Source organism: Xiphias gladius, chromosome 15 (assembly GCF_016859285.1).
Source record: "Xiphias gladius isolate SHS-SW01 ecotype Sanya breed wild chromosome 15, ASM1685928v1, whole genome shotgun sequence".
Taxonomy (NCBI): domain Eukaryota; kingdom Metazoa; phylum Chordata; class Actinopteri; order Istiophoriformes; family Xiphiidae; genus Xiphias; species Xiphias gladius.
Genome location: NC_053414.1, coordinates 16191181 through 16204934, shown reverse-complemented (window position 1 = coordinate 16204934; position 13754 = coordinate 16191181). Strand labels below are relative to the sequence as shown.

General features: G+C 42.9%; 1 protein-coding gene across 4 annotated transcripts in view; it reads right to left on the bottom strand.

Annotated features, from left to right (window-relative positions):
* Positions 1–13754, bottom strand: part of dlc1 (DLC1 Rho GTPase activating protein) — an 84973-nt gene that overhangs the window by 8012 nt on the left and 63207 nt on the right. For all 4 annotated transcript variants that reach the window (XM_040144864.1, XM_040144861.1, XM_040144862.1 and 1 more), the window contains 5 exons: positions 9953–10024; positions 8196–8277; positions 6923–6986; positions 2795–4461; positions 1678–1857 (listed from right to left, as the gene is read on the bottom strand). In XM_040144864.1, coding sequence (XP_040000798.1) covers positions 1678–1857; positions 2795–4461; positions 6923–6986; positions 8196–8277; positions 9953–10024 — 2065 coding nt within the window. The remainder of the gene's footprint in view (positions 1–1677; positions 1858–2794; positions 4462–6922; positions 6987–8195; positions 8278–9952; positions 10025–13754) is intronic.

Sequence of the window (13754 nt, the reverse complement as noted above, 5' to 3'; positions counted from 1 at the left end):
AAGTCAATTGATGCAGCTGCAGTAATTCCTAATAGGTCTAGTATGGTAAAATTTGTCAGAATTTCATTCAATTCAGTAATCAGGATTAACCAAGTGTTTTGACTCACAATATGAATTCATCACAACCTCAGACATGTTTCAAATAGTAGTTACTTCAGATATGTACATTTCTGTGACACACAGAAATTACTTCAGAGTTAGCCTGACTGTGTGTGTGTGTGTTTGTGTATTAAATGTGTGCAAGGAGGAAACCAAGTGGCTAGAGAAGCCTGTCTCCAGGTTTATGAGAGGGGTGGATAAATAGGGTGAGGGGAGAATAGAAGGGGAGAGTGGGATGTATGCTGGGCTGTCATAAGGGTAGGATCCAACTGCTGTATAAAGCTGCGCAAAGTGTCTGCCTCACTACTGTATTTGTTACTCTGTGTGTGTGAGTGTGCGTGCGTGAACACTGGGGTGCAAGTGAACAGCAAGTCTATAACTACAAACCCAGAGTTGAAACATTCAACTCCGACCGTTTCACAAGAATGTGCCCACAGATTTATGGCTGTGTATCTATGTGCATGGATGCGAGTGTGTTTAGGAAGGAGATGCTATGCACGACTCAGGACAAGCTTGTCTTTGTAAGAGTCGTTCACAATACTCAGAGTGCTTCTCAGAGCCACAGTTTGGGAAAAATGGAAAGAGGAGCATATTATGATCCTGGCCCAGAATTCTGATTATGTGTGGGCCTCCAACAAGTGGCCTCTGTCTTTCAGTGAGTCCAAACCCAGTGGAAGACTGTCCAAATGCCTTCTATTCCTGTCCAAGGAAGGCCTCCGGTAGAAGTAATTTTATTATTCACTTTTAGTTAATTTTTCTCATCTGACCTTGTAAAGTAGTATAAAACATCAGATGTTAAAAAACAGGTACGGTTTTTCACTGATATTTTAACTGAAGAATGTCCTGTAATATATTTGCTTGTCAACAGAGTTAAGTCTTGTATGTCACTTGTATTTTTCACTGCCTTTCAATCACATTACCTTTCTAAAAAATACTTTACCTGAGTATTTGACTTGAAAAAAAAACACAAAAATGCAGGAATACAGACAAAAAGAGAAAGTAGAAGTAAGGTCGGGAGCGACAATAGCAATAGGCTATTGGGTACTATTAGATAATCATGAGCAGCATATAATGTGAGGTGAGACCAATACTCTAGAAGTGATAGTGAGAAGGTAGTGGTGGAGTGATAATTGTTGAGTTGAGAGCAGATCCTTCCAGCCTCCAGCTCTTGTAACACCATGCGTGTGAACTGCCATGATTGCCCCGTTGAGAAAAAGACAATGTACGCCCCTTCCCAGCAATTATGGGCCTGGGAAAAGAATGTGAAACCCAACCTCTGTGGATAGCCGTCACCACACTACACAACAACCTGCAGATGGTAGGGATTGAGAGTGGGATGGAGGGGTAGCAGTTGGCTTGCTTAATGGATAAATTCAAGGGCATCACTTACGGGGAACAATTAGCCAGGCGCACAAGGCATTTGACATAAAAAAAGAGCTTAAAAATCAGTGTGCGCGTGTGTGTGTGTGTGTGTGTGTGTGTGTGTTGAACGATCATCTTACAAAATAGACTTCTCCTAACTACATATAGTCTGAATTTCCCTTACAAAAGCTTTCCATTTTCCTCCAGTCCACTCACCAGCTGAAGCCATGTTTGTTTGTAGGGGTATGCTTCTCCAGCAGAGCAGTGAGCTGCAGCAGGGAGAGCTTCTGGAGCAGATTCATCTGTAACACAGACTGGCAGCTAATCTGGAGCTGGGCAGAGGCCAAGCTGGGCCGATGGGAGTTCTGGAAGCTCGGCCAGCGGAGTTTCTGTGGCCTGGAGTGCAGAAAAAGAGAAGGAGGGAGCACAAATTGAGATGTGAGAAGAAGAATGTTGATTTAAAAAGATCAGTTTAACTCTTGCAATCTGCATTATGCTTTTTTGTACACATAAACTTAGAAAACAAGACATTGCCACACACAGTATTTGTAATTGTATGTGCCAAGTGATCAGTTTAGGGATTACAGGGATTTATGTACACATCAATCAAGAGATTGCCTATAAGACTAAACCCCACACCCCCCAAATGTAATTCTGCCTGTGGATTCCTGAAGGAACAGACACAGTCCCCATGGAGACCTTGCAGCATTCCAGAGTATTCAGCACCATTACGTAAGGACAGACGTCTCAGCGTGTCCCCCTGTTTATCATTTGCTGTCACTTTCTATGGAAAACTCTTTTTGTTGGTACCTCAAAGTTTGTTTTTCTATATTTTTTTTTTGTCCTTGAGCTTTTTGTGCACTAAGGTAATGCTTTGCAGTACTTTTACAGAGTGCATGAGCCTATTTAGAAGAAGCTGTGTGGACGTCTTTCTCTTAAAGGATCAGTTCACCTAAATAACGAAGTTATGTAAATAAATCAAAAGTTCTCATCGGAACTACTGTTTACTAAAGAAAGTTCCTATGAAAATGTTTGAGAGTGTTGTCTGCGGATTATCCAGAGTAAAGAGATGTTGCTGTTTTTTGATCATCATTTTGCATTGCTGTGAGCACTATAATCAAAATTTCACCCACCTCCATTGTATTAGGCTGGCAGCAGAAATCACAGAGTGATATCTAAAAACCTGAACAAATAAACTATAACTATATGCTTTGCTGGATACTACAAGAATTAAGTGAGAAAATATGATCCATATTTGTTATTTTGGGTAAACTGACCCTTCAATAGTAATCCTGCATTAGTAAGAGCGAGTGTTTAGATGTTCTTCACTGACCTGCTGGTTCGGGTTAGAGATGCTCCAACACCAGAATCTCTTCTTTCTCTCATCCCTTCCTCTCCCTCGCCCACCGGGTTTCCTGTGCTGTCTTGGTCACTTCCGTTCTCAGTCTCTTCCAGTCGGTTCTGCAGAGGAGAAGACGGGCATGGGGAGGCTGAGTCCAGTGCTGAGTCCGAGTCTCCTTCCTCCTCTTCATCTTCCTCCTCATCCTCCTCTTCACCGGCCACAGCCTCTGACCAGGTGTTAAAACGCTGCAGGCCGCTGACATGTTGTAGCACTTCTTCCAGTTTGCGTTCATCCCCCTCTTCCTCCTCTCCCTCTTCTTCTCTCTCTGTGTAGGGGACATTGTCATAAAAACTGAGCCGGCTCTCGATGGAGCCTGAAGAGCCGTGACGGTGGCGTCTACTTTGACGTCCCCTGAGGATCACTGAGTTTCCGTTATCATTCCCATTGTTATTGCGCGAACTCCCGTCTTGCAGGGCTTTGGGGAAAGTTCCAGGCTTGTGACCTTCTGGTAAGTAGAAGAAGATCATACCCTCCTCCTCCTCTTCTTCCTCCACTTGTCTGCTATTGTCTGGAACACTGCAGTTATTCCTGCGGTTCTGCTCATCAACTGTCATCCCATTACTAGCTTGGCAGGGGATGGTTGGGGTAGATTTGGGTTGGGGTGTTGGCTGATGATCTGAACCTTGTTGGGGAATGCTAAAAGGATCAAAACCCTCCAAATACATTCCTCCTCTCTTACTAGAGCCCGCTGCTGTGCTGTGGCTGCGAGCGCGAGTCACTGGGCTTGGCGTGCTCACTGCACTGCCACTGCTGGCTTCTGACTGGCTGCTCCCTGTACTTCCAGTGCTGCCGTTGCTGGTCTGAGTGGAGTAGGATACAGAGCGATTCCGGTGAAGTGTCATGGTCTGCGTGGGATTGCGGTGGTGATTGAGGTTCTGGTTGAGGTTGATACTGGAGATGTCCACACAATTGAGCCTCCTCAACTTGTCATCATCTAGACCCTCTTTGATGACAGGGCCACTGATTTCTATCTTCCCTCCATTGGTGCTCCCCTTCTTCTTCCTCTTGGAAGAGGTGCCACTGCGTAGCCGTAGACTCTCCATCCTCTTTAGGAAGCTCTTAGCTCGTGAGCGTGTGCTTTTGCCACTTCCTCCTCCTCTGTCCAGACTCCCTCCTAGTCCTCCTATCCCTGTTTTCACATCAAATGTGAATTGTCCGAGTGTCTCCAGGGGCGATGGGGGTAACCCATCAGACAAAGAGTCTTCATTAGCGCATCCTGACCCGCCTGTACCCGAGGATGAACACATGCTTGCTACAGAGCTGGCACGAGTGGCACCTGCAGGTACAGCCTCATTTACCAGGGCGGCACCATGGCCCTTCTCTTCTCCTCTTCCTGCACTCCCGCTGCTGTGGATGGAGCCCACTTCCGGCTGTTCACTGAGGTCGGTCAGCACACTCTCTGAACTGTTGCCTTCACGCAGGGCGAGCTTGCCTTTTTGGGATACTTGGTCCTTGGGGAATGATGGGGCCTGGGTGGCATCTGTGGACAGTGTGGAGAAAACCTCCAGCTCCTCCATACGGGACCAGCGCTTGCTGTCCCTTTGGAAGGTCCAGCGGCCACTGATGGCACAAGGCTCATCCTCATCAGAATCCTCACTCTAGACAGGGGAGGAGGAGGGGATAAGGGAGATGGAGAGAAAGAAACAGCAAGAAGAGAAAGATAAAGGAGAAGTGGGGAGAAAGAGGAGAAAATTATGCACTGCTATGTTTTCCAACATTCCTCACCTTATCCAGGAAACTTTCTTAAGTTATGGAATTTCTATATAATTGTTATAATTGTAAACCCTATGAAATACACTTATATATGAATTCCTTCACAACCCAAACATCTGTACATAAGAATTTCTAATTTGGAATTAGATATATATTAGAAATATATAACATTGATATATAACATGCCAATAACATAATAAAGCAAAAGTTTTTGCATAACAGTATCTTAAACTGGGGCCTTGTGGTTAAGCATAAAACTTGATAAAGCAAAGATATCCATAATCAGCTAGTAAATATGTCTCAGTCTCTTCCTGACTTCAGAGACAATACATACAAAATGACAAAGAGAAAAATGGCCATTACTGAATCTCACACATGAACTTTCCCAAAATGTACACACCTCCCCCAGTTTGGTTAATCTATCTCAGACCCTGGAGGGAGTTCAGGAAATTCCATTATGACCCCCATAGCTCTCCAGCAGCCGGCCAGACTGAGGTCACCCCCCCAAACTGTCTTTATCCTCTCTGTCTGTATGTATGCGTGCACACATTGAGTGTGAGCCAGTAGATACACTACTACAGTCGATCCTTATTCCTTATCCATGACAGAGATATCCATCCTCTTTCAAGCACACACCAACACACACACACACACACACACACACACATAACACAACACAACACAACACAAGCTGAGAGACTTCAGAGGAGACTTCTTCACAGTTACCAATCACAGTGGAGGAGCAAAGCTCATAAAATCAAACCACAAGCCACGATTTAACCACCCCTTCTCTTCACCTTTATGAAGCTCTATCTATAATCTGAACTCATCAAAGCATGAAAACTTTCTTGTATGTGTCAAAATAAAAACGCTCAGATAGCAATTTAATTGAGAGAGGTTGTTAAGCAATAATCAGAACCCCCTTTATAAAGACGCCAGGAAACCAGCTCTTTTGAATAAAAAAAATGATCAAATCTACAAAGTCCATGTTCCACTACTTCAGTGTCAGTGTTCCACTTTCAGTGCTCATGTGGGCTCAGCATACAGGCATCATTATTTATATGTTTTGCAGTGGAAAATAATGTAATTTCAAATAAAAAAGTGAACAAAGTGTGATCTATCCGTGCTACATATAGGGCTTTTATTAAATTTAATAATTTGAAGAGGACAAAAGAGCTGTTTGTGATATTTTGGGATACGATGGTGGTTTGTTTTTCCAGTTATGCTGGTTGGAATGTGAGATAAAGATAGTGTGCTCTTTGTTGAGCATTGAGAGGGTTGACATTTGTCAACCTTCTGGAGATACCTTATCCCCAAACCATCAAACCACCATAGCATTCACTGCAATGGTGGGCCCTCTGAACGTCATAAAGGAGTCTGTAGAATGAAAACTATTTTATATTACAGTAAGACAGATAGAAAGAACAAACCAGAAAGAATGAGAGACAGGGAGATGGAGATTTAAGAGAGGGAGAATGTTAAGACATGAGGAGATCAATGCATTCCTAAGTTGTCTAAGGGGTGGGGGGGTTGTCGTCCCACAAAGATGGCAAATAACCTCTTTGACTCCCCTACTCTTCTCTGTTGACTCCTGAAATGAAAGGTGACACAGAAAGGGTCATCCTAATGAATACCACCACACACGGAACAAGGATGTTACTGTGTAGCGCTTAAGGCCATTAGGGAATTAAGGTTGATTTGTATAAAAAGAGCAATTCTTGTCACAAATTGACAGTTTATGTCACTCTAGACTTCTATGTTTACTTGAAAACATACATGCTCTAAAACTGGAATATTCACAGAATTATCGACTTTCTTTGAAGACGATAAAAAAATTCCAGCAGGCCTGTTTCCTTGAAAGAGAAATGATTGAAGAAGAGTGTGATTTTGGAGAGAGTTACGATTCTCTTAAAAATGTACAATACTGCACACACTCACAGACCCTTATAAGCTTGATCACAGATAAGAGATGTATGGTGGTTCATTCTGCAAGAGTGCCACAAAAGCAGCATACTAATGCCTTTTATGGTGAGCCAGAAGTATGAGGAAGTATTTGAGAAAGAAGGGGAGCACGCCTTGAGTATGGGGAGGTCCTGGTGAATGCAACCCCTTCATTTAATCATTAAAGCTATCCTCCTTCCCCCTAGGGTCTGCACAGCCTACTTGATATAGAAATAAACCCAACAGGTGCCTTCTCATTAAACTAGATTAGAGAAAACACAGCTTTACCCTGTGGCCAAGAGTGAACTCATGGTTGAGGTGAGGAAATGCAATTGTGGTTGAGGAGACGTGCAAAGGGGCTTTTCAGAAAAGGAGCGGAGGTCATGTGTATGCATGTGCACTTACTCGTTTTCTTTGCGGTGATATCTCCAGTCTCATTAAAGCACACTTGTTGAGGGTGTTCAGTCTCCTGTGGACACAAACACATACACAATTGCTTACATTTAAAATGGGCTTTTAAAAAAATCGAGCTCCCTGATTTTCCCTAAAGCACAAACCTCTCATCATCAAAAGGATGTATAATGAAAGAAAGGATGAAACAATGTAAAAACAGTAGATGGGAAGAGAAAGACGGGGGGAGTTTGGCTGCACCCAGGCTGGCTAATGAGCTGCTGAAGGATAATCCCCACATGAGCGGGAAGAGAATGAGAGGGAGACAGAAAAGGAGAGAGCGAGGAGAATGAAATCTGCTGGAGTGGCGACAAAAACTTGGGGAGGGGGCAGAAAGCTTATCCCCTCAGCCACCTGGAAAAGGGGAGTGAGGGTGGTGGCGGGGTCCACTCTCTGGAGAGCTCTTAGAGCAGATCATGTAACAATGGAGAGATGAAGGGATGGGAACTGAGGGATAGTTGGGGTTGTGGGGAGGGGGTGAAAGGCTGCCAAGAGAGGAGACACTGAGATGATAGCTTCCAGATGTATGGAAGGACACCTGCTGTGGTTTATTACCGAGAGTTGGAATTTGATGATGGAGCCGACTCCATTAAGGAGCCATTAGCTTCCTCCTCATGTGCTAATTAATATGGCAGGAGCACCAAATAGAATCCCAATCTTCTCCAGTGCTACTTTATTTTTACTGTCATTCAGCTCTTTTTCTTATACATAAACCAATGCAAGACAGGTCCAAAACTTCACACAAACAAAGCTCTGAAACCATTTATTCCCCAGTTGAGGGTAGCAAATGAGGCAGAAGGTCCTATGTCTACAGCAACAAGGCAAGAAACACTGAAGGTAAAGAGCATCGCATGACTGTAGCATCTATCAATGAAAGGCAGAACTGATATACTGTGCTTGCCAGGATGACAGAAGAGATTGTAATGACTGAGGTAAACACTATCAGCCACAGAGAAAGAACAAAATAACAACAGAAGAAGGTATGATCATAGAAAACTAAATGGGGAGAGGAAAAGGTACAGCACATGGCTCCAGGGTGCTTATCATGTCACTCTTTCATCTCATCTGCAACTTTTCAAAGCTTGCGCCTTTTGAAGTCATGCCCTCGTGGTTTCATTTTGGAGACAACAAGAGATAGTAAAGGAAAGAAGAGGAGAAGGAATAAGAAGAATGGTGCATGAGAAAGAGAAAAGAAGTACGAAAGGTTCAGTACGTCTTGTACTCTCACCTGCAGAGAGCCTCAATTGCATCCCGATCGAGAAAGTCATGGTCTCTGGTGACTGAAGAGATGTCAATTGGAAACTGGGCATCTAAAGACAGAGAGTGAGATTAGTGTGGGCATCTCCCTGCCACCGATTGGATCAGTGTGCTCAGATAAAACTAAAGATTGAGCCACTAGCCCCAAAAAAACACCCACCCACTCAAACACCCACCAGGACCTTCCGTCTCACCTTCTCTCCCCCATACAACCTTGATGAAAAGCTACAAGAGGAAGTAGCATTTTAGCCGACCAAACAAACACAGCTGCAGCTTTCAGACCCGGCAGGCAGGGGGGATGTGGAGCACAGAGGGAGAGAACAGGGGATTGACTGAAGAATGACAATAGGTACTCCACTGCTGCTCAGAGGTCCCACTTCCTTTTCTGCTTTTCATTCTCTCTCTGTAGTCTACCTCATTAACTGGATTCACTTGCTGTCACAGCATTGGTAGAGTGTGCCTTACGATGTTAAGATTTTTAAGATTTTTAAGCACCATTTTCTGGTATAGGGATGGGTGGACAGATACAAAAATGTTTTCTGGAATGTGTCGACCCAACCCAAAATGGGAATCTTGCATTTAAACCCTCGGGGGCGATGATGATAAGAAAATGCTACTCAGGGGAGGCCAGCACCTTCAGCCTACTGTACTGAAACAGGCCTATCAGTCTGCTTATCTTTAGTGGGGCAATAGTCTTGACAGCACAGACAATAGAGATTGTCCCACAGATACAAGGGAAGGAAAAATGTGTCATGCATTGGCACAGATTCCTAATCCAATTGAGATGACTGCAAGAGACCAACCAGCGAGGCTGTAAAATCTGTGCACTGATTGATTGTGGTGTGCACTATTGTGTTGCTGATTATTCATGTATGAAAACAGTCTCATCACCTGTGCAAAAACACAATGAGCTTTCCGTTCAGATAGGAAACCTTTCACGGTTAAGTGGCAACAAGCAATGACCTGTTGACAATGGTAGCTTAGTTCTGCTGTCATCGTCCTGTAGTTACATAAGGGCAAATGGTATGCCAATGGTATGCCTTAGTATAGTTGGAGTAGCTATATTGAGTGTAAAGAATGTTTGATGTATTTTGGTGAGTGTGTATTTAAAAACTCAGAGGTCAGTCAAAGCATTCTTCGCCATTGTAAGAGTAACATAATAAGGTATAGAAAATATGCTTTTTGTTTGTTTTAACAAGCTAGCAAGGAGTAGAAGGAGTAATTATACAAATTACATTATAGTTAATGTTTGGAATATAGTAGTGTGTGCTTAGGTTTGTGTGGTTTTACTTACATAAGTAGAGCAAAACACTGGTGCTAAGAAAAAACACAACCCGTACTCCTCAGGAATGTTGTGTGCGGTGTTTATGCATGCACATGCGCAAGTGTGCATGTTGATGCTTTGCGTGCTTGACAAAGGACACAGTGGACTTCTATATTAGCTTAACACTATCAGCTGTTAAATACCAAAGGGGTGTGTACTCACACTTAGGATTTTTTAAGCCTGCAGAAGGTGGTGTGGTAAAATTACAGCCTTTCAAAAAACTCACAAGTCACTGAAGTCGCAACATAGCTCCACAATCTGTCTGATTAAGCCATGATTCTCATTGTAACTTTGGCTTTCTCATACCAGCATCCATAACATCTGAATCTTTTTTGTACATCCTGTCCTCATTATGGCCAGTTGAGGAAGGAGAGTGGGCTGAGGTCTCTCATAGGGGTTCTTACCTTCATAAAGCTGGGCGTACTGTGGGAACCCTGCTGCCCGGAGCCAGGTACAGGCCTCTTTGGCTTCAATCTCTACAGATGAGAAAAAGTGGGACAAAACAAAAGCATGTTAGGTGTTGGCGGAGACACTTCAACCCACCTGATCAAAAAATATATTAAATGTTTATTTCACATACAGATCTACCAAACAGAAATCACAAACCATCATCCAATCACAAATCATCAAACCAAAATTGATGACATACTCTGATACAAAGGCCTCTGATAGTAAAGTGTAAAAACTGTAAAAGAAACATCATTTGAAAATGTTATCCTGTCAACGTATCAAATAAAGATCAAACTCTGGAACTGAGCACCAACAGTTTATCAAATGCAAACCCCTTGACCTTATTAGCTATCTCACACAAGGTCACTCTCCTCTCACATGCTTCTAAAGCTAGAGCTGAAAGCATCCTTCCTGCAAATTCTGATAACCTTCTCACACGCCAGGTGTTTGCCACATAAGCTCCTTATCCAGGTAAGGCAGTGGTTTTCATTGTTCACACAGAGATCTCCTACAGAAAATGTCAGTGTTGAGCTTTTTCCCATATGGCATGACTGTTCCCATATGTATGAATATTCCATTGTGGGATTTATTCTTTGAAGCATTTTACTGTTTTAAAAATACTTTTATTTGTTTCCTGGTTTTGATTTTTTTTTGGACAATATATAATATCTTGTGATTGCAGTAGTGCTCACCAGCTTCTGTTCCCTCATGATGCCAATGTAGAAAATATAATCAACTTCTGTTGGTCAGGATGCATCTAAGAAAGGGTGTTTTACATATATGTCAGATTTAATTTTCTCAAGTGTCCAGAAGTGCCTTTACTATAGTTGAACATGTTCACAACGCTTCTCCAACACTGCCTGAAAAAAAACAAAGTCTTCCATAACTCCATTTAAATCAATGTGTGACATTTGGGCTTGTTATGCTAAGTACTGTGACTGAATGCTGAGGTCCACTGTGTGTCAGAGGAGCCATGGGGATGTCTCCCAATTATCTGTGAAACCCCTTTAGATGACATATGCCAAATGGTAACCCACACCGCAGCCTCCTCAATTGCTTGATCAACCCCACAGACAGCAGTTTGAAGAGAAGACAGACAGAAAAATGTCTCCAGGCCTTAAGGAGCTGACTTTACAATGTCCTCTTTAGCAGAATGACAGCAGGTACAAATGTTACACAACCTTGAGAAGCACTTGTAAACAAAACCAGCGGAACAAAGGCAGGAAAAGACACTGGTAAACCATAGACGAAAGTGACACGTATAGACTGACTGCAAAATACTTGCTAATCCCGTTACTAATGCGAGAACTTTGTGTGAAGTCTGAAGTTCAGGCAGGATACTTAAAAGTTTACAATTCTGATTCTACAGTCCTTGCAATCAGAGAGTATGTCCATTACATTTTTAGTATGGGTGCTATGTTTGGCTGAGTCTGAGGGAGCTAATAGTAACCATCGGTAAAGTGTTGCAGAGTAGTTGATTTTATCTCCCAAGGGCCAGTGTAGCAGTTCCCCCTCATTTCGAGGCTAAATTACACAACGGAATTGGTTATATATTTTTTTATAGATCAAGCTCAAGAACACAAGCATAAAAAAAATAAATAGAACTTGAAAAACGACTAAAGACTTTACAGTATTTTGGTCCCTGTGGACCTAATACAGAGATAAATGAGTTATAAATAAGTGAGGAATTTACAACTTGAATTTGACTTGATGTGGAAAAAAGAAAGGTAACTGTAAAATACTGTCAGACAGACAGAGAGGTCAGAAGAAGACTACTGCTGCAAAGGGTCTGGGCTCGACAATATAAGAGCATTTACATACCAACAACAAGCCTAGACGGCAGACAAACCCACTAACAACAAGGTGTGACATGACCAAGACAGGGTCTACCCTCTGCCACTGCAGGGGCCATCAACTGCTGAAGCAACCACTGTGACACCAGCGTGCACCCAAGTGTCAAATAACACATTAACAACTATGTTTTAACGCTATTTTATTTGACAAATGAGCTCTATTTTTCCTTGTGGATGTGAACTGGCATGTCTCAGACGTTTGTGTGTTGAGCTTAGTATTTTTGGAGTGCAGTGAACCCAGAGGAACACAGAAACCAAGGGGTTATTAAACCAACATTCTTGAAAGTAAATGCTGCGTGATTCTTGTGTTTGCTTGTGTATCTATCTGTGTGTGCGGGTGTGCGCACAGGCAAGTCTGTGTGTGTTTGCAAAGACCAACCTCATGTTTAAAGACAAACCACTCAAAAGACAGTAAAGCTTTTGAAATGCAAATTAGACATACAAACACATGGTTAGCTTTCCACCCCCAAACCCCCCGAAAAGGGCTAGGGGATCCAATAAGTGTCTTTGGAGGGAAGCTATCCAGTGACACACCCCATTGGGCTACAATGTGTGTCAAATCTACTTTACAGTGACATAATGTGGACAGTGTGCCGAGAAAATAAAGTAATGACAACAGCCTTCACCGCGCAGGTGGATCAAACTGAATAATATTTGTCACTACACCACATTGTGTTGCCATTCATTCAGAGTGAGGCTAGAAAATTTTTTCTATCTTTTGTTTGGCTGCAGGAAGTAGACAGAGGCATGGGGCATCTGGCACACACAACCTAACAACAGAGACACAACACATATGCAACTGGAATTTAAAAAAAAAAAAAAAAGTTGGATCCACAAAGTCATGATATCCCAGGCACTCCAGTCATTGAAATGTCATCCTCCAACACTCCGCCCAATCCTATACATTTTTGTTTGCTTTCGATAACTTGAAATACTTGTGTGTTCTTCCCCACTGTCCACCCTAATTCCTTAGCCCTCGCCAGGGAACTACCTCACTTCCGCTTCCCGCTTCCCTCACAGGAAAAGAACCGAGTGGCGCTGCAGTGGCTGCCGACCACCCGGCTATAAGGCCCTGCCTTCGTTTGTTCCTGGCCAGATAATAGGCAGGGAGGCAGCCAAGACAAACATGGGCTCTGGTGATTGTGTGTACTTACCAAACGTCCTCAAAGCAACACTGGACGAATGTCATACAGAAAACGCTTACCACTTAAATATGACTTTTCTGTCTCTACTTGAGTTACCCTCAAGTAGAAAAGTGAAGTTCAACACCTTGATAATGATGGTGATATTTTGTCTACATATGGCAAGTTGTTTGAGGTACAACAGATTACAAATGTGAAAGGAGTAGGGCCAGTGATTTCAAGATCAACTACAGCACTGAAAATACCACATGTCCTGGCAAACTAATTATGTTACAGTTGAACACACCTTTCCTTACGTGCAGTGTACCATTCCTCTTCTTGTTCAGTTTTCACATAGTAACATCTTTTTAAGAAGAATTAAAGTAAGTGCAGATAAATCTAGTTAGTCTAAAATACACAGAAGTCCAAACCTTTGTCAGCCTTTTGTCATTTTGGCCTCAGTGACTTCAGGCTATGAGCTACAGCAGCAACATTAGCTGACAGCAGCATGTAGTTTCTTAGACCTTCTGCCAGTAAATAAACCAAACCTTTTTCCTGTTTGGTCATCTTAGTAGCACCACTGGTTGTCTGGTTTGCTAGGAGACATTCAAATAGACAAACAAACAGCTGCATAGATTAATAAATGAATCTGACTTCAGACCAGACCAGAACTTCTAGTCCTGTTGAGGGAGCCACACAGGATGTCTGAAACATGTCCGTCAGGTGGGACAGAGAGGCAGATGGATGTGTGGTTAAAACTGAATGGGCCTCATTAGGACACC